Source organism: Hemisphaericaspora subhashii, assembly GCF_019202705.1.
Source record: "Hemisphaericaspora subhashii strain CBS 10753 chromosome Unknown scaffold36, whole genome shotgun sequence".
NCBI classification, from domain to species: Eukaryota; Fungi; Ascomycota; class Pichiomycetes; order Serinales; family Debaryomycetaceae; genus Hemisphaericaspora; species Hemisphaericaspora subhashii.
In genome coordinates this window covers 46,166-70,588 of record NW_026057380.1, presented here as the reverse complement: position 1 = coordinate 70,588, position 24,423 = coordinate 46,166, and the positions used below count along the sequence as shown (strand labels likewise).

Below are 24,423 nucleotides of genomic sequence, written 5' to 3'. Positions count from 1 at the left end.
TGACGGTTGAAGATTTAGGGCGTTGGATACAAACGGAATATTGCATTTAAAGAGTTGAAAAATAAATTAATTCGGAGTGATAGTCCGATTAATAATTACACAAACGTTTTTCTTGCATAAAAAATAAATTAAAAAAACTAATATACATACACATGCAGACTGACCCGAGTCTACTTACTTAAACATCTACATACTGAGAATTAGTTTTTACGTCTCAATCCTCTAAAATGAGCTAAAGCGGAAGGTAAGAAGGCAAATAACAAAAGAAGCCCACACATCAATCCTGCACTACCACCAAATCCTAATCTTTCGAACATTTGTGGGAAATAGAATGGACCAAGGAATCCATAGATGTTTCTCGCAAAGTTCAAATATAAACCAACATCAGGAGCCTTCTCTGGCACACAATCAATAGCAAATGTAGTCATGACTGTAGCAACAATATTATTACCTGCTGCAGCAATAGCAGCTCCGATCAATGGTCTGATATTCCAATGACCCATTTTTGCTTCTTGAAGGAATACACCCCAAATAATCAATCCGACAATACAAAGAAGATAACCATTGTAGGAAACCCAAATTCTATCAGCAATTACTCTTTGACCATTACGTTTTTCAACACATTTCTTCATCCACCAGTCAGATAATGGACCACCAAGGGCTTCCCCAATGACAGACCCGATGATAATGGAGATATATTGGAGAGAAAGTTGTTGTGCGTTAAGTTGGAAATAAGGAATCATAACTTGAGGCATTTCCACGACAAGGACAATGTTGGCATAACAGAATGTAAATGAAAGTGCAATAACAGCCAAGGTGACATCAATGTTAGCAGCTTGGATGAAAGGGGTGTAGAAGACACTCCAGTTGAATTCTCTAGCTTTTGATTTACGAAGACCCAAGGCTTTCATAACTCCGTGTGATTCATAGGTTGGATCGTGACGAGTGTAAACAGTTTCTTTTGCAAATAAATATAATACGAATTGAATAAAGTTCATAATTGCGAACACAAACAAGATCCATTTTGTACCAGCATGGTATTGAATAAACCCAGTAAAGAATGGACCAGCAGGAGTACCGACAATCAATCCCAATGACCACCAACCATTTTTCTTTCCTCTTTCATGGGCAAATGCTAAGTCACCAACCACGGAAGAACCAGCAGCGGCGGCTGTAGAAACAAAAGCAGCAACTAATACTCTAGTAGCCATTTGTTGTCCATATGTCTTAGCAAATCCACCACCAATGTTCAAAATACAACATGCAAGCGCTCCATATGTTAAAAAGAATTTTCTACCATATGTGTTCATCAATGGGACCCATAATAAAGGTAATACACCGAAAACAGCAATTTGTGCAGAAGTGAAGTATGCTGCAGTAGGTAAATCAACACCATATTCTTCAGCCATGGTTTCAAAAGCAGGAGTCATACCGGCAGCCATGAAAGTAGATGAGAATGTTCCGAAAGCAATCAATACTATTTCGTAATTCTTCTTCCAGTCTGGCCAGTTTAATGGATCTTCAGGATCAGCAGATGGTAATGGATCTAATTGAACAGAACCATGTCTTGAAATAAGATATTGTTCATGATCTTCATCAAGTACGTAAGCAACTGGGTCGAGTTGATTTTCTACGTGGGTGCCAGAACCCTTTTCGATGTCACTAGCTATGGATTTGTTTGACATTTTCTAATGTTTAATATAATTTATTGAAGCATAAGAAGAGATTGTTAAAATTTTAGAGATGGAGTTTTGCATCCATTATATATGACTAATTGTCTGAATGAGGTGTACTAAAAAATAATTGCAAAAAATGTGATAAAGGCTCCTTTCCGGAAAAAGACACAAAAAGAAATCTGATTTGGAGTCTCCGAGGAGATGGACGCGTTGATTTGGGGAGGGGGGTGGGGGGCAGCGTAACACAAACTGATTACGTCAATCTTTGACGTCTTTCTTTTTCTCCGTTTTTCTTGGGCCTTCACTTCGGCATAGAGATTCAGAAAATAGAACAAAATCGAATCTTTAGCTAAACTTGGCTGATCAAGCTTACAAATCCAATTGGCGGAAATCAAATAACCAATCCTAACCTATCTTGAATGTTAGTCTCCCTTCACTTCGTTGTTCGCCTCAGTAGAATGCCCCGCTGGAAAAGCAATTCAAAAGAAACAAGATGGTGAGAAGCATTATTGTATCTTCAAGATAAGATCTTGGTCCCCTCTTTGATCAGTATCATTCGGTCCGAGTTAAGAAACTAACATTAGACCCTTCTCTTGCGTATATTTACAAGACCAATTTTGGATCTCGGAGTTTTCCATAAAAAAAGAAATTCATAATAGAATGAATAAAAATTACAAATTGCAGCCCTCCAAAAAAATAAATTATTTTTTACGGAATTTGATTCCGGAAATTAGAAAAATGACTGGGTGGGGTAAATTGACACAATATTTCACCATAGTAAAGTATACCCAATTGCCCCACTCACCGTTAATTTTAAAAAATAAATCTCAGTTATATGTCAAATTAGGTGACAGTGACTTGGCTTTTGGGTTGGGCTGCTAGCAACAGAGCTTGACTTAATAGTGAAAGAACAAGAATCGAGGTTCTAATTTAGTGACTCAAAATGGCGTAGTAGAATGAATTATTTTGTGTCACTATTTCTAGAAGAATGTTCGTACCTACCAATTATTATTTAGAACGGGCCCCCTCAATTTAATTGTCAAATCATTAGTCATCGGAAAATGACATATGTCAAGAATATACATTCTATTTCTAACTGCAAAGATGATTGTATCGGAAATGCATGAAAATATATTGCGGTTCTAGTGGCTTTACGTTAGGCTTTACGTACCCTTCTGGAAACAATAGGCGTCAATTCAGTATCGTGAACCTAGAATGACTATTTCTAATAGAACGTGATTTGACTTTATATTTACATGTAGAGTTTCGAGGTGCCCTGTAGTGCATATAATGAGAACTGGAGCATGTGAATGAAGCACGACATGAAGATACTGAAAGGTCTCCGGCAGAACTGCGTGAGACTTCCGCGGGAATAAAGCGTCTTTAATGCAGGTACTCAATACAATGGACCTGATAATAAAGAATTACAATTGTCATTGTCCAAATACTCCTCTAGTCGAATCTGGAGGAGCGCTAATAGAAATTACGTCTCACACAAATGTGGGATTCAACATTGTCTACAGTACATATGTATATCCGCTAACAACCTCCGTACCCCTTGCCTTAACTTGCCTGTGGCTAATATCTAAGACAATGTACACCACACGGAAATAGACACGATTCGTATCTGACGTTGCCTGTCCTTGTGGGGCGACCGAATCAGAGGTGTCGGAGAACAGGGGTTCACAAGCTTGCGAGACGCCACGGCTTGCAGACACGGAAATGTGAGAGAATACTCCCAGCTACATGAAATTTACTAGCATACAAAAATTTACGGAACTCCTTACTTCTTACGCCTTATCTAAGTTACTAACAAGATCTAATCAACCCACTTTTCCCCAGTCAAACATTCATAAGCCTCAATATACTTTTCCTTTGACTTAATTGCGATTTCTTCATCCATCTTTACTCCGTCTTTTCCAGCAAGTCCATTTGAAGTCAACCAATCTCTTAAGAATTGTTTATCATAGGAATCTTGAGATTTTCCCAATTCGAAAGTTTTCGCATTCCAGAATCTTGAAGAATCTGGGGTAAGTACTTCATCCACAAGAACGATATTGTCATTTTCGTCCAATCCGAATTCGAACTTTGTGTCTGCGATTATGATTCCTCTGGTTTTGGCATATTCTTTAGCTTTAGAATAGAGTTCAATGGCTTTGGCAGCTAAGTTATCACATAATTCTTGACCAACAATTTCGGCAGCTTGTTCAGGTGAAATGTTTTCGTCGTGTTCTCCTTGTTCAGCCTTGGTTGAAGGAGTGAAGATTGGGGTAGTGAATTCTTGGGATTCGATTAATTCTTGATCGACCTTTAATCCATGGACAGTTTTGGTCTTCTTGTATTCTTTCCAAGCGGATCCGGTGATGTACCCTCTGACAATTACTTCCAAAGGAATCAATTTCAATTTTCTAACTAATAATGCTCTACCTGATAATTGTGATTTATATTTCTCATTTGATAATTCTTTAGGCAATTTAGCAAATAAAGATTCATCATCACAAGAATCTAGGATTAAGTGATTAGGAATTGAATCCTTTAAGAATCTAAACCAGAATTCAGATAATTTGGTTAAGATTTTCCCCTTGTTAGGAATACCATTTTCCATTATAACATCATAGGCAGAGATACGATCAGTAGCAACGAATAATAAAGTTTCTGGGTCAACTTGGTAAATGTCTCTAACTTTCCCTCTAGCAATGAGTGGTAAGATTCCGTCTAAGTTGGTGGTAGTTAAAGAGTCAGTCATTTCTCAATTGTATAATTGATGATTACTTATTAGTAGTAGACTCTTGCGTGGAATGATGGGTGTGAAAAATTCCTGATATTTTTGAGATGCGATTGAGATTGATTGATTAGGGGGCGATGACTCGTTTTTATTTTTTCTGACTCTGATTGAAAAATTAATCTAATTTTGCTGGGGTAATTAATTAGCTAATTAAGAGGACTATGACTATTCCAATTAAGCTAAACCCCCAAACCTTAACATCATTACTACAAAAGCGTTTGAGTCCTTATATTTGAATCTCTATCGGGATGCTAAATCAGCAGAGTTCTCTAAAGAAGTTGTATGGATTATGCACAAAATTTCGCATCTTTTTGGGTGCAAAAAAGGATGACCTATCTTACAATGTACTTCTGTACTTACAAATGAATCAGATCTAGTGTAAAATTAGTTATTCTATTTATAGAGGTATATATCATAATCAAACTTCTCTTACAATAATCGAACCGTCCGTGGAAGACGACACCATAATAGGCTCCAGTGGATGATACGCAACATCAATCACTGTTCCTTGATGTCCAGCATATTTCCCAACTATTCGCCTCGTGCCCAAATCCCATATCGTCACTGTAGCATCTTCAGACCCGGAAACGATCTTAATATTGTCATTTGAGAAACAGGTTCTAATTAGCAAATTCTCCTTGCCAGAAGGCGCTCCTTCATACACATATGGATTCATTCTATTAACACCTTCAGGAACAAATTGATTTGCATTATATGTTTTGACAGTTCCGTCCAATGATCGACTAACCAACATAGTGTCGTCTGGACTTATGCCAATTGAAGATATGCCCAGTACAAGTCCGCCACCTTCACTTGACCATAATACTTTATCCAACACTCGTACGTCATATGCCAAAATTTTGGACTCAATCCCTGAAATAAAGAAATTTGTACCCAGATGACTAAACTTTCCTGTCAATAAAGGCAATTCTGTATCTATCTTATCTACAGGATTACGTTGTCGTTGATCCCAAAATACGACACTTCCATCATCTCCCACAGACATTGCAATATCGTCACAAGAAGTATCCACTTCGTTCACTACACTTCCTGCCTCGTGTCCGGTACATTTTCGCACTCTGTTCCCAGTAGTCGTATCCCAGAACCCAACACTCGAATCCGCACTGGCACTCACAATAATGGAATTATCATGTGTCCAGTTAGCACATACCACTGCACCCTTGTGTCCTGTTAAACATGCATAGTTGGGTTGTTCATCATGCTGCGAGCTCGGAAGATTCCATAGGAGGATCAGTTTGTCCATTCCCGATGAGGCTATTTTGGTACCATCGTGGCTGAATTTAGTCGAGAAAACTGGTCCACCTGTGTGGCCCTCGAGGACTACGGCTGGGGAGTATAGTATTCGACCAGATTCGTTGCTGTCGTGTTCGGTGGTGAATTTTGATGAATGAATTAAGCTGGAATGGGTGCCATTGTCGCTTTTATGACGTTTTGCAAGTGACATCGTTGTTTGATTGTGAGTTTGTGTGGGATCTCATCGAATTCAGGAAGCGGAATTTTTTACCTGAAGACGCGCAAAAAAAGGTATCGAATTCTACGTATAATTGTATGGTATCAATTGCAGTAAATATAGTAGGCAGCTGTTCAGCTATTATTTATAAACTTTTAATTTCTAAACATTATTTATTTTATATTTTATACTAATACTATATAGTAGCTAAATATACTCACACACTTTCCGAAACGAAGGCTAACCCCTCATGTCAAATATTCATAACTATTGTTATCAATACGCTTGATATACTTTTTGTCTATCAAATGATCAATAACTCTCTTAACATCAATGATCTTAGCCGTGAATCTTGATAAAGTTTGAGGTAAAACTTCATTAATCAAGTCATTATGCTTGCATTGTTTTCTTGATTTCATGATACGCACAATACAAGCAGAAAGATAATTCTTACGAGATTCTTCAATTTCTTTACTTGCTTCATCTTCTTCTTGTTTAGGTTCACTGGTTTTGATTGCACTAATGAAATTAACCCTTAATTTCTTGGATTTATATTCTTCAACCATAGTGAATGTAGTTGAATCGGTAACAGGTCCAGCTGGGGATTGGTCGATTAATTTGTATTTGGTAAATGGTAACAAATGGGCTTCAAAGATTTGTCTTGCAGTTCCGACAATTCCATGCAATTCAGCAAACGTATAATTATTCTTCTTGTTAAACGCCATCAAGATCATTAATTGAACTTGGGATACGGTGAATAAGAAAGGTGGTTTTCCCTTTCTTGATAAATTAGCCTTCAATTCTGCCCTACCATGATTCCATAACCATTTCAATTGTCTTCCGGAATGCTTGGAACCATAAGTCTCGACAACTTTTTCAAATGGACCTTGTAATTCTGGAGGAACGTTTAAATTATAATCATCGAGATGTTTGAATGGCCACATACTTTGAGCAAGAATCAATGGAATGAATTCTTTGACCATACTTTCAGATGCGAGATGTTCTTTAACATTTGCCTTCAAATCTTCTGAAGCTTTCATATCGGAAAACATCTTTGTCATCTTTGAAGTATATTCAAGTGAGTTTTCTTCTTGAAGTCTATGAAGTAATCCTTCTTCCAATTCTTCCGATTTACAATTTCCATTAATTAATCTCTTGGCTAACAGACGACGGTAATATTCTTCAAATGCATCACGATCATTTAAGAACTTAAACACGATGATCAAATTATCGACATTCATATCAGCAATATCGGCATCTTTACTGGTTCCTTTCAAGAAACTATCGGCATATTTGGCCAAAATTTCCGGAGTCTTACAATTACTTCTTGGAGTTGGGGTGGCTATTGGGTTCTTATTAACGAAATGACGACAAGCATTGTCAAGAGATCTGATGAATCTCGTATCCTTGTTAAATGCTTGGATAACAACGTCATTAAATTGGTTGTAGATTTCAATCAAGGTATTGATATAAGTTTTTGGGTCGACAGCACTTGCAGATCCGGCCTTTCTTGAGGATCTTGTAGGTGCTGCACCAGGAGCTTCTGGAGTTTTGTTTTCTGCTTGTGCATCTGCTGCTTTTTTGATTTCTTCGATTGCCTTGAGAGCTTCACCTTTGATATATTCTTCTAAGGTATCAGCTAAGGGGTCTAAGGTTCTAGGAACTCTAGCGAGTAATTTATACATTCTTTGAATGTGCTCAATTTGATTCTGTTGTAATAAAATAAGGAATTGACTATACATTTCCTCAGCATGATTTTCAATCAATGAAGCATTCAAAGCATCCAATAATGGTTTCTTGGTATGTTCTTCTAAATAATTATTAGATCTAGAAATTTCTTCAGCAAGTCTAGTTTCACATTTTTTCATATAATCAACCACATTATGTTCGGAAAGATATTTACTGCTTTCTTTGATATAATATTCACTAGTAACCTGTAAGAATGGAGTTTCAAATGAATTAACATAAATAATTAAATTTGGTTTTTTCAAATCTTGAGTATCAATACTTAAAAATACTAAAGATTTAATAGCAGTGGAAATTAAAGAAGTATCAACAACCATATTATTTCTTTGCTTTTCAATTAAATCCAAAACCTCTTTTATCAAAGTATCAGCATTTGGTTCAAACATTTCTTCTTTCCATTTAATTAATGATAAAGTATTAACATCAAATATATCCCTTCTACCATCGGCCCTTTCCTTTTGAACCCAATATCTATTCATATAATCAAACACGTTATTCATATATACTGCACCAATAGTGAATCTTGTCCATTTTCTAACATAAAACTCCAAAAAGGTCTCATTGGCTTCTTTATGTAAACCTCTAATATATTGATTCAAGTAGTTAACCAATTTATTATAAATGTCAGCCCCAGCTAAAGAATAACTATTGTTTTCATTGCCACCTGAAGAAATTACACCTGAACCGTGTCGAGATTTGTTGATACAGTAATTGTAGATTGCGGTATAACAATTCATATACATATTAGGGGTAACACCTTCATCGGCTGCTGAACCTAAGATACATTCTAATCCTGGCTGGACAAAGTTCCAAGTCGCGTTTAAATCTGAGTAATGTGGAAGTGACATATGGGAGGGATGATCTAACTTAGGGGTGTAGTGTGAACGTGTCAATTGTGATTTTGAGTTGTTGATTCAGAGATTCTGGTACTACGTAAGATGATTATGTTAATTATAGTTTAAACTGATGATGACGAAGTTGTTGTTGGTTTTGAAGGGATTTTGGTCAATTGGGTGAAACTTTAAAAAGTTGTTGTAAAAAATGAAAAATGTCTCGAATCATAAAAAAGGAGACATTTATTTACGACATTTGCTACTAATTATTTGCAATTTGCTACAAACTATTGTACTACAGTTATTCATAAATAAGTGTATACTAAAAGCATCATTACGCAATATCTAAATCAGTCCTTGGTCCTGACGTACTAACTCTATCCACTACCCTCAACAAACTAATAGTAAACGTAATAACCCATAAACTTAATATTGTAAATAAAAACGCAGCCAATGCTCGTTGTCTATTACAAATAGTCCCAACTACTGGAAATAAATCAGTAACTCCTGGTCTTGTATCCTTTTGACAAACCCATTCTTGTTCATACAAGGTATTAAATGTTAATGAAAGATTTGCTGATGAAAATATAATAAATAGTAAATCCAACATGATTAATCTCATTTTACTCATTGGTTCTCTTAATCCTAATGGTTTACCAGAATATTCATCATAGGCAATATATATCACATATAGCAATGCTACTGCCTGCACAACTACTGCCATGATTGTACTAGGTTCTTGTGGTATTGGTTGTCCATCCCAGTCTTGTCTTGAAAGTTTATATATTGATCCAGCCAATGCTAAGGCACAAATACAAAGTATTAAGGTTAAAATACGAAGGATTAAAGGTACCAAAGGATTAAACAAGAAGATCTTTTTGATGCTTGGTAATACTTGTTTTCTATTCTCTCCCATCCAATATCCTGCTGTTGATCTCACTCGAGTATCATTTTCATCTTTACTACTTCCACTACTACTTGGACGAAACCATCGTAATATTCCTCCCTTTTTGTTCAAAAGGGTTCCACCACTACTTGAAGACTCAACAAATTCCGATTTTAATCTCTCATCCCCACCCCAGGGACTATCTAAATCATATTCCTTTAAATAATCATCTCCATATGATATTTTGTCACTTGTATATGCTATTTGATTACGTATGGATGATATAAAATTATGCCAATTTCCATCCAATGCACGTAGGTATGGATCATGGTTGGTAAAACTTGCATATTGATCTTCATCCTGATTAATGTTAGGATTATTACTGTTGATGTTTGGGTTGCTATTAACATGAACTATACTTGCGCTTGTGATTGATCGTGAATGAGTTCCTCGTACTGATAATCCTCCTTGGTCTAATGAAATACTGTTTGAATGGAAATTGTCTTGTTGTTGGTTCTTGTAGTGGGCTTTTGCGATTGTTTCTAGTACAAAGGGTGGTACACGGTTAGGTACATGAGCATAGGTGTTTATATTGATATCATCGAATGGATTGGCTGGTGCTTCTGGAGATGAGCTGTTATTTATGGTAGCTGACCGACTTCTACTATTGTTGCGACTATTGTTATTATTTGATTTATTGTTGTTGTTGTGACTGTTGTTAGTGTTGTTGGGTATGCTCCCGTCTGGTTTAGTCATTTTCTATAATGTATGTTTCTGATTACAATTGAAATGGTATTGAAATGAGGCAGTGTCCACTGTATTCTTTTCTAACAGTAATAAATTGCTTTATATTTCGTAATGACGTTTAATTGGAAATGGCTTTGATTTCCCCTATGTGCCACAAATCAAAGAAAATAAATACAAATGGTTAAACGATTTTTCTAACCAATAAAATTTAGATCACGTGTTTTTTTTAAAATGGGTGCAAAATTTTATTTATTCCACTTGATTTAAAACTAGATTTATCCCTTGGCATCCATTTTTATTCGATTGGCTTAATTGCTTCTTAGTTAAGCAAGCAAGTAGTAAAATCTGTCTGTTGTTAGGTATCTGACCCAAGAACATACATGGTTTACCTATTGCAATTCTTGTTTATTCCAAAGATTTCTTTAATACGTTATAATCCAGCAATCCCATGTCAATTATATACAAAGATATTATTAGTATGTATAGACCGAAGGTACAAGTACAAGTGAATATTGTTTCATTTGATCTTCAAGGTAAGCTTCTAGTATGGAAATCTTAATTACATTCCAGAATCGGGAAATTACATGTTCAGTGAAGAAAAACTGCAGATTGTTCTCTTTTTCACAGGTTATTAACCAGTAACCCCCCTCATTTCTTAAAAAATAAATAACCTCCCAAATTCCAATTTAAAGTTCCATCTCACGAACAAAGTCCTTTCGCTTCATTCAAGTTAATTACTTAAAACTTGTTACTATATCCTGTTGACTTTCCTTTTTCCCATAGAACATCTCTCCGAGCACACAAGAATTAAAACATCGCAAAGAATCAAATGAGAATAAGTGTTTCGGGGAAAACCACCAGTCTTGCCACTCCACTCCGCAGCAATCAATATGTCGGGGTTGGTATTATGATGATATGTGCCAAAAGATTCCAATCAACTCAACCCGTAATCAACAAGAATTCAATCCATGTCATTTCTATTCCAATTACAACGTCAAAATCCTATATTTATTGTAATCATCGACCTAGCATGTTGGGAAAATCCCAGACGCATACCGTCCCTAGTATAGTGAAGATGGAAAGTAAATTAACCCAATTAGCAAGCAAAGGATGGAATAAGTTATCTCATTCGAAAAAGCCTATCAATGTCAAGATTACTAAATTTGTTAAGAAATTATTGGCTACTATTCCATATGAAGAAAATTGTTTAAGATCATTCCCAAGCAAGCAGGCTATGATTAGAGAAGTGAATGAAGAGTCAATCGAATCGGTGAATTCTAAAATAAACAACCCCGCTATCTCCTCCAATTCTTCATCATCCATAAATACAGCTGAATCAAGTATGATTCAATCAGAGATTGAAAACTTGAAAATCCCAACTAATCAATTAAAACCAATTCCATTATTTCATCCATCTTTTCAAAAGCCAACCACTATTTTGAATCAGATATATAGTTTCCGTGAAGAGACTCAATCCAGACATCAAAAATATGCATTATTGTGTTCAATAGGGATGGTTGCTGCTTTGCCATTGGGATTAATTCCTTTATTACCCAATGTTCCTGCGTTTTATCTTGCATATAGAGCATATTGTAATGTTAAGGCCTTACTTGGAATTCAACATCTTGATTATTTGTTAGAGACTGAACCAAAAGTGAAACAAGCCCCAGTGGTTGCAAAAGAGGAAGCGGAAGAAATTTCAGAAGAAGGTGAGAAGGAAATGGCAAGTGATTTGACTGTAAATGATACTACACATTTAGCATTTAAACCAATTAGCCAAATAGATGAAATATATGTACGTGATAATGAGAGAGCCAATTTGGATGAATTTGTTCAACGAGAAGAATGCGTGATTATTACTGAGGGTATTATTGAACTGTTAGTTAATGAATTGGGTTTAGAACATTTACGTGAAGATTTGCATAGAGCATTACTGCAAGAAACTGCTCGATTAAATAAACATATTAAAGTGGAAGATCCTGTTAATTAGAGAAAGTGTGTAATCAAAATTGTATATATTATTATAAGAATAAAATTAAAAGTCAGATAATGTATGTTTAGGGTTCTGGGGAAGAAGCCCTAATCGACTGCACGTGATACATATAAAAAAATAATCCGTTGGTGAAATTTTTTGTTACGCAAGCGGCGGGTAACCAGTTTCTAGGTCTCGCACAGCAAGAAAACAAAATGTAACAATACTAACAATTACCCTCCCCCCTTGTACCTAGTCTCCCTCCCTCCCAATTCCAGCGCGAATCAATTTACTGGGAGGGTCACGCTTTAAAAAAAACTTTTCTTTAATAACTTCTTTCTTCTTTCTTACTTCTTTTCTCTTAGTATACAATTTATCGTTCAATATGAGAGATAAGTGGAGAAAAAAGAGAGTTAGAAGACTTAAGAGAAAGAGACGGAAGGTTAGAGCTAGATCCAAGTAATCGGACAGCTAAAGGGTTTAATGGTATGAAATTTTTAATGATTGTATAATTTTTTTTCAATTGACTTTTGAAGAATTGAATAAAATGGTTGCAATGTCAATTGCAATTGATTGAATATATGAAGTTGGTTCAGTTGGTAATGGTTATATTGTTGTTAATGGTTTAGTACTTGTTATTATCTTTTATTGGTTATTTTCTAGTTCGTCATAAAACACCGTCATTTTACACTAAATGATTTATGTCCGTATATATAAAAAATATAATAAATGAATAGCAGCATTCTTTTATGCTGGTTTGGATTTTATAAATAAGTTTCATATCTTCTTGTAGGCTCTACCATTCCGACTCTCTTGTATGTTTGATTCGCCACCTTTTCTTAGGGTGTAATGAAATCGATCCCCCATATTTTTTGGTTGTCCTGCAACTGAAATTCTTCAGATTTTTTTAGAGGGAATTTGTTTGGTTGCCCTGCAGCCATAAGATCTTTTTCGCAGCCGATTTGCACCCTATTTGTGCCACCACCCTAGGTTTTAGTTATCACACTCCAATACACGAAAGATACAATACAATGATACACAATATACCTTCGCCAATACAAGAACTTACTCTACCAGCACGAATTCAGAGAAATAAACAACATCAACTACGACGTACAGAAAATGCAACCAATGATCATTCTTTTGAATCACCACCAAGCAGAACAAACACGATTCATCAATATCGTTCACTTCCATTACCTACTACTTTTCCACTCATGATAAATCAAGAAAATGAAAGTGGTAGTGGCAGTTCTGGGATTGTTAGTGGTGGTATTGTTGGGGGACATGTTAATCATAGTGCAGACATAGATGGGTTCTCCTATATACAAACTGCCCCAATCAAATTACACGACCAGAACATGGAAGAAAAGTTAAAGAGTTTAGATGTCAGTTTAAACAATCATCCGAGTCCAGGTGATCGATTCCCATTAATCAAGAATATAAATTTAGAAAATGCAGCTGCAATTGCAGCTATCATAGGTTCCAACACAAGTGAAACTACCATCACAAACTCAGTCATCAACCCTTTGTTTTCATCGTCAACAATCACACCAGCAATAGACAACACTAATCATCACCATCCACTAAGTAGTCCAATGTTCTCCTTCGACAAACCATCCCCAGTTCTTGAACTTGCCCGTACATCAAACAATATAGCCCTATCTTCCAGCTCATTTGAAATAGAATCCCTGGGATCTGTTTCCAGTCCAGTTCCATATTCCGATTTAGAAATGTCGATCCTTTCCCCCCACCAACCTCCCTTCGATCCATTAATCCACCCGTCTGATCATCCTCACAGATTGTCAAAACGAGAACTAAATGCTAGGAGACACCTGCTGCTATCCCAAACTGGACAGTTGGAAAATAGACTATTTCCTCATTATGATCAATTTCTGGAATTTATGGAGGAGAGATATATAAGATATAGACCTTCCGAATCACAACATAACAATGAAGCAATCCTATCTGGAAAACATCCATTTCAACAAGATGATTATGGACGACCCAAAAGTTCAACATCGTTTGTTAGGTCATTCACTGGATGGTTCAAGAATCTCAACAAACCGGAATCCATCAGCGGAAGCCAGAATCAGAGTCAGGCAATAAGAATGCCACCGGATTTAGAAAATCAATTATCAGAAGGTATAAATCGTTCCCAATTGGATTTCATCAGAAACCTAAAACCAAACAGTTCTAGATCAATTATAAATCCCAGTCCAATTCATAATCTGGGGATAAGTGGTGTAGTTGCCTCACAGGTGATATCTCAAGAACCTAGTCTTCTGACTCCCGTGCCGTTATATACACCCAAAGCGATTCCGATAATTGAATATCCGTTGAATTTCGAAAAAGGTGGTGGTGTTGGAGAGAATGAGGATCTGGAGAGACGGAATGCGATTATTAATTCGTTGGATGATGATGTGAGGGATTTGATTGATGGGGTGGATAATTTCTTGACATCGTGTTTTGAAGGGATTTGGTCGGTATTTGTGACCATTGGTGATTTCTTTGCTGGGTTGTACTAAATAAGACAGAATAATGTTCTTTGTTTTTATTATATAAGATATGTAAAAGATCAATAAAAGTAAACTATAAAAAATTGAAGAATGATATGACAAAACGTTAATGTGTAGGTGTTTATTTATGAATCTATTCGGAAGCTTCGGCAAATCTTTCAGAGATAGTAGTCAACAATCCACTGAATTCCTTTTCACCTTCAGCTTGACCTCTAGATGGTTCAAAGAACTTAGCTGAAGAAACGGCATGTTTGACATCACTAGTAGCTTCTGCCAATTTTGACCACTGAGCACCATTAGAAACTGCTTTTTGAGCTTCATCATAGTAAGAAATAAATGCTCTCATCATATCAAAAGTTTTCCAAATAGGACAGAAAGCATCATAACTTGAATAACCATTTTGTTGTAAGAAATCTTCCTTGATCAAAGTAGCAACATCTAAAGTAATCTTATCGGAATCAGATAATGCTGATTTCCCGACTAATTGAACAACTTGTTCTAATTCTTCGGCATTGGATAAGATTTCTCTAATTTTATCTCTTAATGCAGGAAATTCAGGATAATTAGAATCATAATATTTACTTAAAACATTATTATATTTGGAGTATGACACACTGGTGTTAATACTTGGGAAATGTTTTCTTTGTGCTAATTTTTTATCTAAACCCCAGAAAACTTGAGTAATACCTAAGGTGGAAGTCGTAACTGGATCCGAGAAATCACCACCAGCTGGAGAAACAGCAGCAACGATAGAAACAGACCCAACTCTTTCTGGTGAACCCAATGCAATCGATTTTCCGGCTCTTTCATAGAAAGAAGCTAATTTGGCACCCAAATAAGCAGGGAAACCTTGATCAGCAGGCATTTCACCCAATCTACCGGAAATTTCTCTCAATGCTTCAGCCCAACGAGAAGAAGAATCAGCAATCATAGAAACATTCTTACCTTGGTCTCGGAAATATTCTGCTAACGTAATACCAGTATAAATAGAAGCTTCACGAGCAGCGACAGGCATATTGGAAGTATTGGCGACTAAAGTAGTTCTCTTCATGATTGGTTCCTTTCTACCTGAGATTTCAGTAAACAATTCTGGGAATTCCATTAAGACTTCGGCCATTTCATTACCACGTTCACCACAACCGACATAGATAATAACATCTGAATTAGAGAATTTGGATAAGGATTGGGAAATAACAGTCTTACCACAACCAAAAGCCCCTGGGATACAGGTAGTACCACCTTGAACACATGGGAATAAGGAATCCAACACTCTTTGTCCGGTTAATAATGGATAATCGGCAGTTAATTTTTCAGCTACTGGACGAGGAACTCTGACTGGCCAAGTATGCATCATAGAATAACTATGTTTCTTACCATCGAATTCAACTTCCAAAACGGTATCATCTACATTATATGATCCCGCTTCCGCAATGGAAACAATTGTACCTCTTGCTCTTGGGGGTAATAAAATCTTATGATCATCCAATAATGAATTTTCATAAATAGACCCAAAGATATCCCCACCAGTGATATGATCACCAACTTTCAATTTTGCAGGATTAAAATCATAATTCACACTTCTTGATAAAGCAGGAACATCAATCCCTCTAGGAATATAAATCGATTGACTTTGTTCTTTAATTGCCTTTAAAGGTCTTTGAATCCCATCATAAATCGTTTCCATCAACCCTGGACCCAATTCCACTGACAATGGTTTCCCAGTTCTTAATACCGGGTCTCCAATGGTGACACCTGCAGTTTCTTCATAAACTTGAATAGTAGCCTTATCGGCATTGATACGAATAACTTCCCCAACTAAATTGTCGTGACCGACTTTAACTAATTCGTACATCGCACATCCAATCATATTTTCTGCAACGACGACAGGACCAGAAACTGAGTAGATTTGTCCATATTGTGATTCGTCATCGTCATCATTGATTGAAAGACGTTTGATTTCCTTTCTTGCGTTTTCTAATGCACCAGCCTAAAAAGAGGGTTAGTAATCAATTCAATTGGGTGAGTGTGCAATTGATGTTTGATGAGACATACCATTGTGATATAAGTATATATATATATAACTCGTAGTTGTTTGGTTGGTTGTTAAAGATTGTTTCTTATCAGAAATTTCAATATGGAAAACGTTTCCCTTGAATTTCCTCATTCTTCCGTTTTCAACACTGCGACCTTTTCTTAAAAGGGGAGGGAAAAAACAGTAAGAGTTACCCGGATATTCTACACTTGGTAGCATCCTTGTACTATAAGGAGTGTTGCAAAAAATGTTGATATTTATCTTCTTGTTCTTAACGGATGGACTTCTTTTATCAAATTATTTAGTATTTAGATGGTAATTGATCTCATTCAATTGTCATGGTTGTCAATTCCTTTTACAGTACCTGCAATATATACGTTTTTACGACAGAGGCTAGAGCTCTGGAGTTATTCCTAGTATCAGAGTTATATTTGAAAAAGCATGCTTAAGGCAATGCACATGCTTCTTGCAAAGATGATCCAAATGAGATTTTTCATTTATTTTATATTGTCTACCCTATAGTTCCATGTAGTTGAACAGTGTGGAGTAAGGTTCGTTTGCTTACTGTTGACTATGTGTCTCACTCCTCGTTTACAAATCTTATGCACTTTGAATCCACAATACCCTCGGCTTGATATTAGTCTCTGAGAGATGATACACAATGACTAACAATTCGAGAAATAGCACCCCTGATTTAAGAATAAGTGCCAACTTGGGAACTAAATAGAGAACTTGATACAATTGAATCCACTGTCCTGGGATTATATGACAAATTGAAAGAAACCAATTTCTTTTTTATTTTACAAACTTTAAAAACTATCAAAAAAAGAATAATATGCAACAAACCATCGTTAAGATGAAAACGAATAAATAAAAAACAATTTAAAAAGGCATTATTAATGAGTAAAATGTTCAATTTCTCTTAATCTTTCAATTTCCTTTGAACTTGGAGCTCCTCGTTGAGCAATCAAAGGATGTCTCCAATCCTTAGCATAAGTAAACAAGACATCTGCCAATACGGTCAAATCCTCGTCTTTCAATCCTAAATCCTTAAAAGTCTTTGCATTTGGATCAACCACTTGATCAATCAAATGTCTTTGAATCTGGTCACTATTGGTGGTTTTGAAATAAGTATATTTCCACTTCAAATCAGCTATAAACTTCAAGAAAGGTAATGGCAATTCATAATCACCAAATTCATAAGGGATTGGACCAGCTTGGGTGTAATCTTCAGTTATGCCATGAATCATTTGTCTAATTTCTCTATATGAAAGTTCTTGAGGTCCATAAAGTTCATAAGTTTGGCCCGCGGTACTGTCATCAAATGCAATATGTTCAATAGCTTTAGCAACATCCAAGACATGTACAGGACGAATAAGTTTGGCATTACGATTTGGAGTCCACATTTTAATCTTTGGACCTAAATAATTCAAAAGTCTATCTTCACGGCCATACATTTGTGAAGGTCTAACAATAGTGGTTGAAGGAAGAACATTACGGACAACTTCTTCACCTATCCCCTTGGTGGCATAAAAAACTGATTCGGAACGAGGGTTGGCATTATAGGATGAAACATGGATATATCTAGGGACATTTGCATCCTTAACGGCTTGAGTGATACGTTCGGCAAGACCAATGTTGATATCAGCCATCGAGAAGTTTTTGGTACTATAATCGGTCCCAATACAATTAATAACAATGTCTGAATGAGCAACTGAATCTTGAATTGATTGTAAATTACGGGCATCAATTTCAACAAAATTAACTACACCTAAATCACCGGTTACTTTTAAAAATTTCTTCTTTTCAGCATCACGGAAAGGAACCATGGTGATGGTTCCATGTCTGGCCAATTTTGATGTAACATAACGACCTAAGAACCCAGTAGCACCAAAGACAGTGGCAACATATCCATTTCTGGAAGAACGACCACCTGGACCTACTGAGATATTTACCTTACCATTCTTGGTGATGTTGATATCTTGTTCCAAGACAGAAGTATAGACAGTCCTAATTGATCTGGTGACACCCCTTGCTACTTGTTTAGATGTGGTGGTTCTTAACATTTTTTGGTGGTTTCCCGTGGTTGGTTAATGGATATTGTTGTATAAAGATTTTGGATGATTTTATTTTTCTGACTGTCTGTCTGGTTAGAGTGAAAAATTACAAAATTGTTGCTTCTGGTTGGTTAGATTTTATTTTGTATGGTGAGTGTCGCGACGACATTTATTTGTGACATTCAGGAGTTTTTTTTTGTGTTTATTGTGACAAAGAAAATTTGCAGCAAACTAAACTAGTCGCCAGATTGCAAAAAAAAATTAGAATTGTAAACTTTCATTTATTCTTCTTTTCTTCTTTACTTTCCACAAAGAGATAAAATTAGAGCTTCTTCCACTATTGATCTATCAATAATTCAATAATACTACTACAATTTCCATAAATCATGTCACCCGTACAGCAGTGAAGTTAGGTAAGAAGCGTCCTTCCTATCAAGAGTTTAAAAGTCCTATTTCCACAAAGAGATAAAATTAGAGCTTCTTCCATCATCGATCGATCAATACTTCAATAATACTACTACATTTTCAATAAACCATGCCACTGATGAGGCACTGAAGTTAAGTATGAAGCGTCCTTCCTATCAAGATTATAAAAGTCCTATTTCCACAAAAGGCTGCGGGTTTGCTAGTCATTTCATTGCTAAGTTTTTGGTATTCATTCATTACTTGGATTTTCCTATTCATTCATTGCTAGATTTCCAAAATCAAGAGTTGGTAATGTTCCAATTTGGAGAGAGTATGACTGGATTTCCGAGGATCGGTGTAATCCTTTCATACTGAATTAGCCAGGTTTTAGTCGCTAGCATGTTTGAATGAGTTTTCATCTGAATTCAAGGGAAGAAGGTTGTACTTAATCCAAGTTGGTCATCTGGGGAACTAAAGTTTCCATTTCATTCTTGATTTTTGCTATTCATCCATTGCTAGGTTTTTGGTGTTCAGTTCATTGGTTGGTTTTTTGTTCAGTTCATTGGTTTTGTTATTCAGTTCATTGGTTCCGTTTATTAGTACGCTTTTGTTATTCAGTTCATTGGTTTTGTTATTCAGTTCATTGGTTCCGTTTATTAGTACGCTTTTGTTATTCAGTTCATTGGTTTTGTTATTCAGTTCATTGGTTCCGTTTATTAGTACGCTTTTGTTATTCAGTTCATTGGTTTTGTTATTCAGTTCATTGGTTCAGTTTATTAGTACGCTTTTGCTATTCAGTTCATTGGTTCAGTTCATTGGTTCGTTTTTGTTGTTCATCCATTGCAAGATTTCCAAAATAAAGAGTTGGTGATGATCCAATTTGGAGAGGGTATGACTGGATTTCCAAGAATCGATCTAATCCTTTCATACTGAATTAGCCAGGTTTTAGTCGCTAGCATGTTTGAATGAGTTTTCATCTGACTTCGAGGGAAGAAGGTTGTACTTAAACCAAGTTGGTCATTTGGGGAATTAAAGTTTCCATCCATTCTTGATTTTTATTCATTGGTATTTTTTGGTGTTCATTCATTGGTTCGTTTTTGTTATTCATTTCTTTCGTTGGTTTTTGTTATTTCAGTTCATGGGTTGGTTTTTTTATTCATTCATTGTGTGTGTTTTGTTATTCAGTTCATTGGTTCATTTTTGTTGTTCAGTTCATTGGTTGGTTTGTGTTGATTATTAATTAGTTGGCTTTTATCATTTATCCATTCCTAGGTTTTTGCTATTCATCCATTGCTAGATTTCCAAAATGAAGAGTTGTTGATGATCCAATTTGGAGAGGGTTTGACTGGATTTCCAAGGATCGATCTAATCCTTTCATACTGAATTAGCCAGGTTTCTAGTCGCTAGCATGTTTGAATGAGTTTTTATCTGATTTCAAGGGAAGAAGGTTTTACCTAATCCAAGTTGGTCATCTGGGGGATTAAAGTTTCCATTCATTCTGAAATTAACCACCCGGCACCAGTTGGGGTAATGGTTAGTTTTAAATGATGGATTCTAATGAGTTAAAATTTCCATTCATTCTGAATTGGCCGCTTGACCACCGGTTAGTTTGTTTGATGGATCTTATCTTAAGGGGGTTTTAGTGGGTATTACCAATTGGTCGAGTCCCACACTGTTAACTCGTGCGTAAATGCATTTCCCCCTTCAACGAGTGTTACTCGTTGAGAAACAAAAAAAAAAAAATCTTATGAATTGACCAGCTCTTTATAGTAGTGTATATGATTGTGTATAACAAATAATTTTAACCATTTCTTGTTAAAAAAAAAAGCCTGGCTAACTAGCTGGGTAATGGCTAGTTTTGTATGCTAGATGTGTTATCTGATTTAAATGGAAGAAGGATTGGTTTAATCTAGACTTTGGATGAGCTGTGGTTCATTTTCAGGTCAATCCTTAGATGATATTGGATGGTTTTGCTAGAATGCGAAATACACTTGCATTGACATGGGTGTCTCGAGGTTACCTTTGAGTTCTCATGTTTGTAGTAGCTTAGCTCTCTTTGTAGTAATTGTTATAATACTCTTACCGACATTGATCTTTATTCTTCATATAGTTCATAATCAAGCAAGGCTAGAACAGTGTAGATTCCCGCACTTTGGAAGTTCTTGATTCTTAAAAACCCCTACTTTTGATGACTGTAGGTCCGACATCCCAATTAACCAGCAAAAAGGACCTTCGGCAATCTACTCTCTTTCGACCGACTGGCGTCCGACATAAATTCATCACTCTTTAAAGTAGAACTTATATTAAATGATATTTGGAGGAATTACGGGTGAATAAATTAATATGAGATGCATGGCATTAATAATTTTAACCCAAACATTTTCGTTTAATGGTTCATCACCTGGGCAATGGTAAGTTTGTATGCTGGGTGTTTTATCTGATTTAAATGGAAGAATGATTGGATTGATCTAGACATCGGGTGGCTTGGGAGTCTCATTTAGCCATCTAATATAGGTTATATTGGATGGCTTTTCTAGGATAGGAAACTCACTTGCCTTAACATTGGGTGGGTGTCCCAAGTATGTTTATTTTGATATAATAAAGAAGATGAATACTGTTTTGCTATTTGCTCTATGTAGTTGCCTTGGGTATTGGTACGATGTGGTTGCTCTTAAGGCCAGATGTTTGTATAATAGTTTATTATTCTTTGAAATTATTACAATACTCTAACAGAAATTATTTGATCTTTATTCTCTTTACCATGTGGTTCATAATCAAGCAAGGCTAAAGAGTAATCTGGATTCCGCCACATTGGAAGTTCTTGTTTAACCCCCCGAAACCCCCCTATTTTTGATGACCATGGGTCCATTATCCCAGCTACCTAGCAAAAAGGATCTTCGGTAATTCATCTACTCTCTTTCGACTAATTGAAGAACTGATATAAAGTCGTCACTCCTTAAATTAGATCTTGATTTGTTTAATGAAGGAATTGCGGAGGATAACGAATATAATGAAGCACGGCAATAATTTCAATCCAAAGACTCTTGTTTAATGTTTCCACTTGAATCTATCCAGATATGAGAACTTCTGGAACTTGGATCTTACAAGATCTTTCTTGGACCATCGTTCCTGTATGTTGGGTGGTTTTCTTTATCAAAACTATCTTGACTCATAATGGCAAATTTGGTTGCCAAAAACCGGAGACAACATAGCAACTAGTGAAACTGGCAATTGGATCTCTTTTAAACTGGGAAAAGGGGGATGTAGAAGTATTCTTCTAAATGATACTCAATGAAACGGTAACCATCATATCAATGACATTTCCTTCGCAATTTCAGTATTGATTTTATTGAAAGAAATGTTGCTTTGGCAGCATTTATTTGATTGACTAAAAAAGTAGTAAATAAAATGAAACAAACATTTAATCAGTAAGTATACCCCCCCTGGGGAGGAATCCATCTACACATACCCACACAAGTATTACTTATAAAATGTACTTTAAAAAAATATAAAACACTACTAAAAAGACGATTATGTAAACTATGTATATAATAAAAGAAGAAACAAAACTTTCATGAAAAACTCTCAAAAATAAACATTAACCATCAAAATAATAATAACAATAAAAAGAAGAATGGGAAAGCAAATAAACGGAATGGAAAAGGAGGCATGATATGTGTTGTAAAAAAAAAATCGTTAACCAAAACAAAAACAAAATAATAATAATAATTGCAATATAACATGAAACAAAAAAAAAACAATTCTGATCCAATGGGTGGGGAGGGAGTATGAAAAGAGATATTATGAATATAATACTCCCCCAGTAGGGGGGAAAGTATACTCCCCGGTAGGGGGGGGAAGTATACTCCCCGTAGGGGAGTATTAAATATAAAACCAACCTATTTCAAAACCCCCTTCGGGAGAAATATACTCCCCTACGGGGAGTATGAAATATAAAACCAACTTATTCAAAATCCCCTTCGGGAGAAATATATCCCTTCGGGGAGTAAGAAATATAACAAAACCAACGTATCATCTCCCCTTCGGGGAGTATATGCCCCTTCGGGGAAGGAGTGCCCTTCGGAGAAGGAGTGCCCTTCGGGCACTATAAGAAATAATCAGGAGTTTTCCTAGTAACAGTAGGTTCACCTGGCCTTACCGATGGATCATATTGTAAAAATTGTCTATTATGTTGTTCATCAACTTCCATAATTGCTGCTTGATTACCACATCTATAACAATAATTAGGAGCCGAAAATATTGTAACCACAGATTCTTGATGACTCCAACTAAAACCTTCCATTACCAATTGATGGGCTCTTGCAATAAGACTTAAATCATTAGTATGATTGAATTGTTCCGATATATCTTGACCAAATGTGAACCCGGCTCCTCTGGGGGAAATACCCCAACCACCTCTATCATCAGGATCTGACCATAATAAATCACACATGGGACCTTCATGAGGAACTTCTTGGATTCTATTTAATTCACGAACTTGATCAATTGTTTCAATCATGGGTGATAATCCACCATGTAAACAAAATACTTTGTTGTCAACTAATGCAGTAATGGGGAAATAATCAAATAAATCAGTAAATAATTTCCAAACGGTTGCAGAACCATATTTTCTTAAACATTCATCATAAAATCCATAAACTTGAGTAATTTGTCTTGATTCATGATTGCCTCGTAAGATTGTTATACGATTAGGATATCTAACCTTCATACAAACTAAATAGGAAACAGTTTCAACTGAATAATACCCTCTATCCACATAATCACCCATGAATAAATAATTTGTATCAGGACATGGACCACCAATTTTAAATAATTCCATTAAATCATGAAATTGACCATGAACATCACCACATATTGTTACTGGTACTTGAACTGGTTGAACATTTTCTTCAAATTGTAATACTTCAATTGCCATATCACATAATTTCTTAACATCTGATTCTGCAAGTGGTTCACATTTAGATAATTTATCAATCCATTCATCTAATTGATTTACTGTTGATAAATTTAATTGTGATCTTTTATTATCACCAGTAGCAGTTGTAGTTGTAGATGCATTTGTTAATTTGTCAGTGATTGATGTTGGTGTTGTTGTCTTGTTGGTGGTGGTATCTTGTTTTAAATCTTCAACATCTTCCATTGGTACGTCTGTATCTAAGTCCATGATAAAATTAAGTCTGTGTTATATGTGAAAGGTATGGGGAGGGTGAACAAAATGTAGTCTGTGTTTTGTAATTGGCAGTTGTAATTGGTAGTGTATTAATCAATTTATT

The 24,423-nt window shown here is 35.8% G+C and overlaps 10 protein-coding genes across 10 annotated transcripts; 2 read left to right on the top strand and 8 right to left on the bottom strand. All coding sequences in view use genetic code 12, as the record gives it.

Moving 5' to 3' along the window:
• Positions 1 to 200: 200 nt before the first annotated feature.
• On the bottom strand, positions 201 to 1,685 carry J8A68_004933 (uncharacterized protein; the record flags this gene model as incomplete). Its single annotated transcript, XM_049408944.1, has 1 exon — positions 201 to 1,685. The coding sequence occupies one exon, from the start codon at positions 1,683 to 1,685 to the stop codon at positions 201 to 203; it is 1,485 nt and encodes a 494-aa protein (XP_049261797.1).
• Positions 1,686 to 3,495: 1,810 nt separating this feature from the next.
• ADE1 (phosphoribosylaminoimidazolesuccinocarboxamide synthase) lies at positions 3,496 to 4,422 on the bottom strand (the record flags this gene model as incomplete). Its single annotated transcript, XM_049408943.1, has 1 exon — positions 3,496 to 4,422. The coding sequence occupies one exon, from the start codon at positions 4,420 to 4,422 to the stop codon at positions 3,496 to 3,498; it is 927 nt and encodes a 308-aa protein (XP_049261796.1).
• A 457-nt stretch (positions 4,423 to 4,879) lies between these two features.
• On the bottom strand, positions 4,880 to 5,926 carry J8A68_004931 (WD40 repeat domain-containing protein; the record flags this gene model as incomplete). Its single annotated transcript, XM_049408941.1, has 1 exon — positions 4,880 to 5,926. One exon carries the CDS (start codon positions 5,924 to 5,926, stop codon positions 4,880 to 4,882), a length of 1,047 nt encoding a protein of 348 aa, XP_049261795.1.
• A 254-nt stretch (positions 5,927 to 6,180) lies between these two features.
• CDC53 (cullin) lies at positions 6,181 to 8,526 on the bottom strand (the record flags this gene model as incomplete). The annotated part of the gene is made up of 1 exon (XM_049408940.1): positions 6,181 to 8,526. The coding sequence occupies one exon, from the start codon at positions 8,524 to 8,526 to the stop codon at positions 6,181 to 6,183; it is 2,346 nt and encodes a 781-aa protein (XP_049261794.1).
• A 319-nt stretch (positions 8,527 to 8,845) lies between these two features.
• J8A68_004929 (uncharacterized protein) lies at positions 8,846 to 10,153 on the bottom strand (the record flags this gene model as incomplete). Its single annotated transcript, XM_049408939.1, has 1 exon — positions 8,846 to 10,153. The coding sequence occupies one exon, from the start codon at positions 10,151 to 10,153 to the stop codon at positions 8,846 to 8,848; it is 1,308 nt and encodes a 435-aa protein (XP_049261793.1).
• Positions 10,154 to 10,973: 820 nt separating this feature from the next.
• J8A68_004928 (uncharacterized protein) lies at positions 10,974 to 12,134 on the top strand (the record flags this gene model as incomplete). The annotated part of the gene is made up of 1 exon (XM_049408938.1): positions 10,974 to 12,134. One exon carries the CDS (start codon positions 10,974 to 10,976, stop codon positions 12,132 to 12,134), a length of 1,161 nt encoding a protein of 386 aa, XP_049261792.1.
• Positions 12,135 to 13,147: 1,013 nt separating this feature from the next.
• On the top strand, positions 13,148 to 14,644 carry J8A68_004927 (uncharacterized protein; the record flags this gene model as incomplete). Its single annotated transcript, XM_049408937.1, has 1 exon — positions 13,148 to 14,644. The coding sequence occupies one exon, from the start codon at positions 13,148 to 13,150 to the stop codon at positions 14,642 to 14,644; it is 1,497 nt and encodes a 498-aa protein (XP_049261791.1).
• Positions 14,645 to 14,768: 124 nt separating this feature from the next.
• On the bottom strand, positions 14,769 to 16,690 carry TFP1 (H(+)-transporting V1 sector ATPase subunit A; the record flags this gene model as incomplete). The annotated part of the gene is made up of 2 exons (XM_049408936.1): positions 14,769 to 16,622; positions 16,688 to 16,690. 2 exons carry the CDS (start codon positions 16,688 to 16,690, stop codon positions 14,769 to 14,771), a joined length of 1,857 nt encoding a protein of 618 aa, XP_049261790.1.
• Positions 16,691 to 17,563: 873 nt separating this feature from the next.
• Positions 17,564 to 18,733, bottom strand: J8A68_004925 (uncharacterized protein; the record flags this gene model as incomplete). The annotated part of the gene is made up of 1 exon (XM_049408935.1): positions 17,564 to 18,733. The coding sequence occupies one exon, from the start codon at positions 18,731 to 18,733 to the stop codon at positions 17,564 to 17,566; it is 1,170 nt and encodes a 389-aa protein (XP_049261789.1).
• Positions 18,734 to 23,234: 4,501 nt separating this feature from the next.
• On the bottom strand, positions 23,235 to 24,314 carry PPH21 (phosphoprotein phosphatase 2A catalytic subunit; the record flags this gene model as incomplete). Its single annotated transcript, XM_049408934.1, has 1 exon — positions 23,235 to 24,314. One exon carries the CDS (start codon positions 24,312 to 24,314, stop codon positions 23,235 to 23,237), a length of 1,080 nt encoding a protein of 359 aa, XP_049261788.1.
• Positions 24,315 to 24,423: the final 109 nt, after the last annotated feature.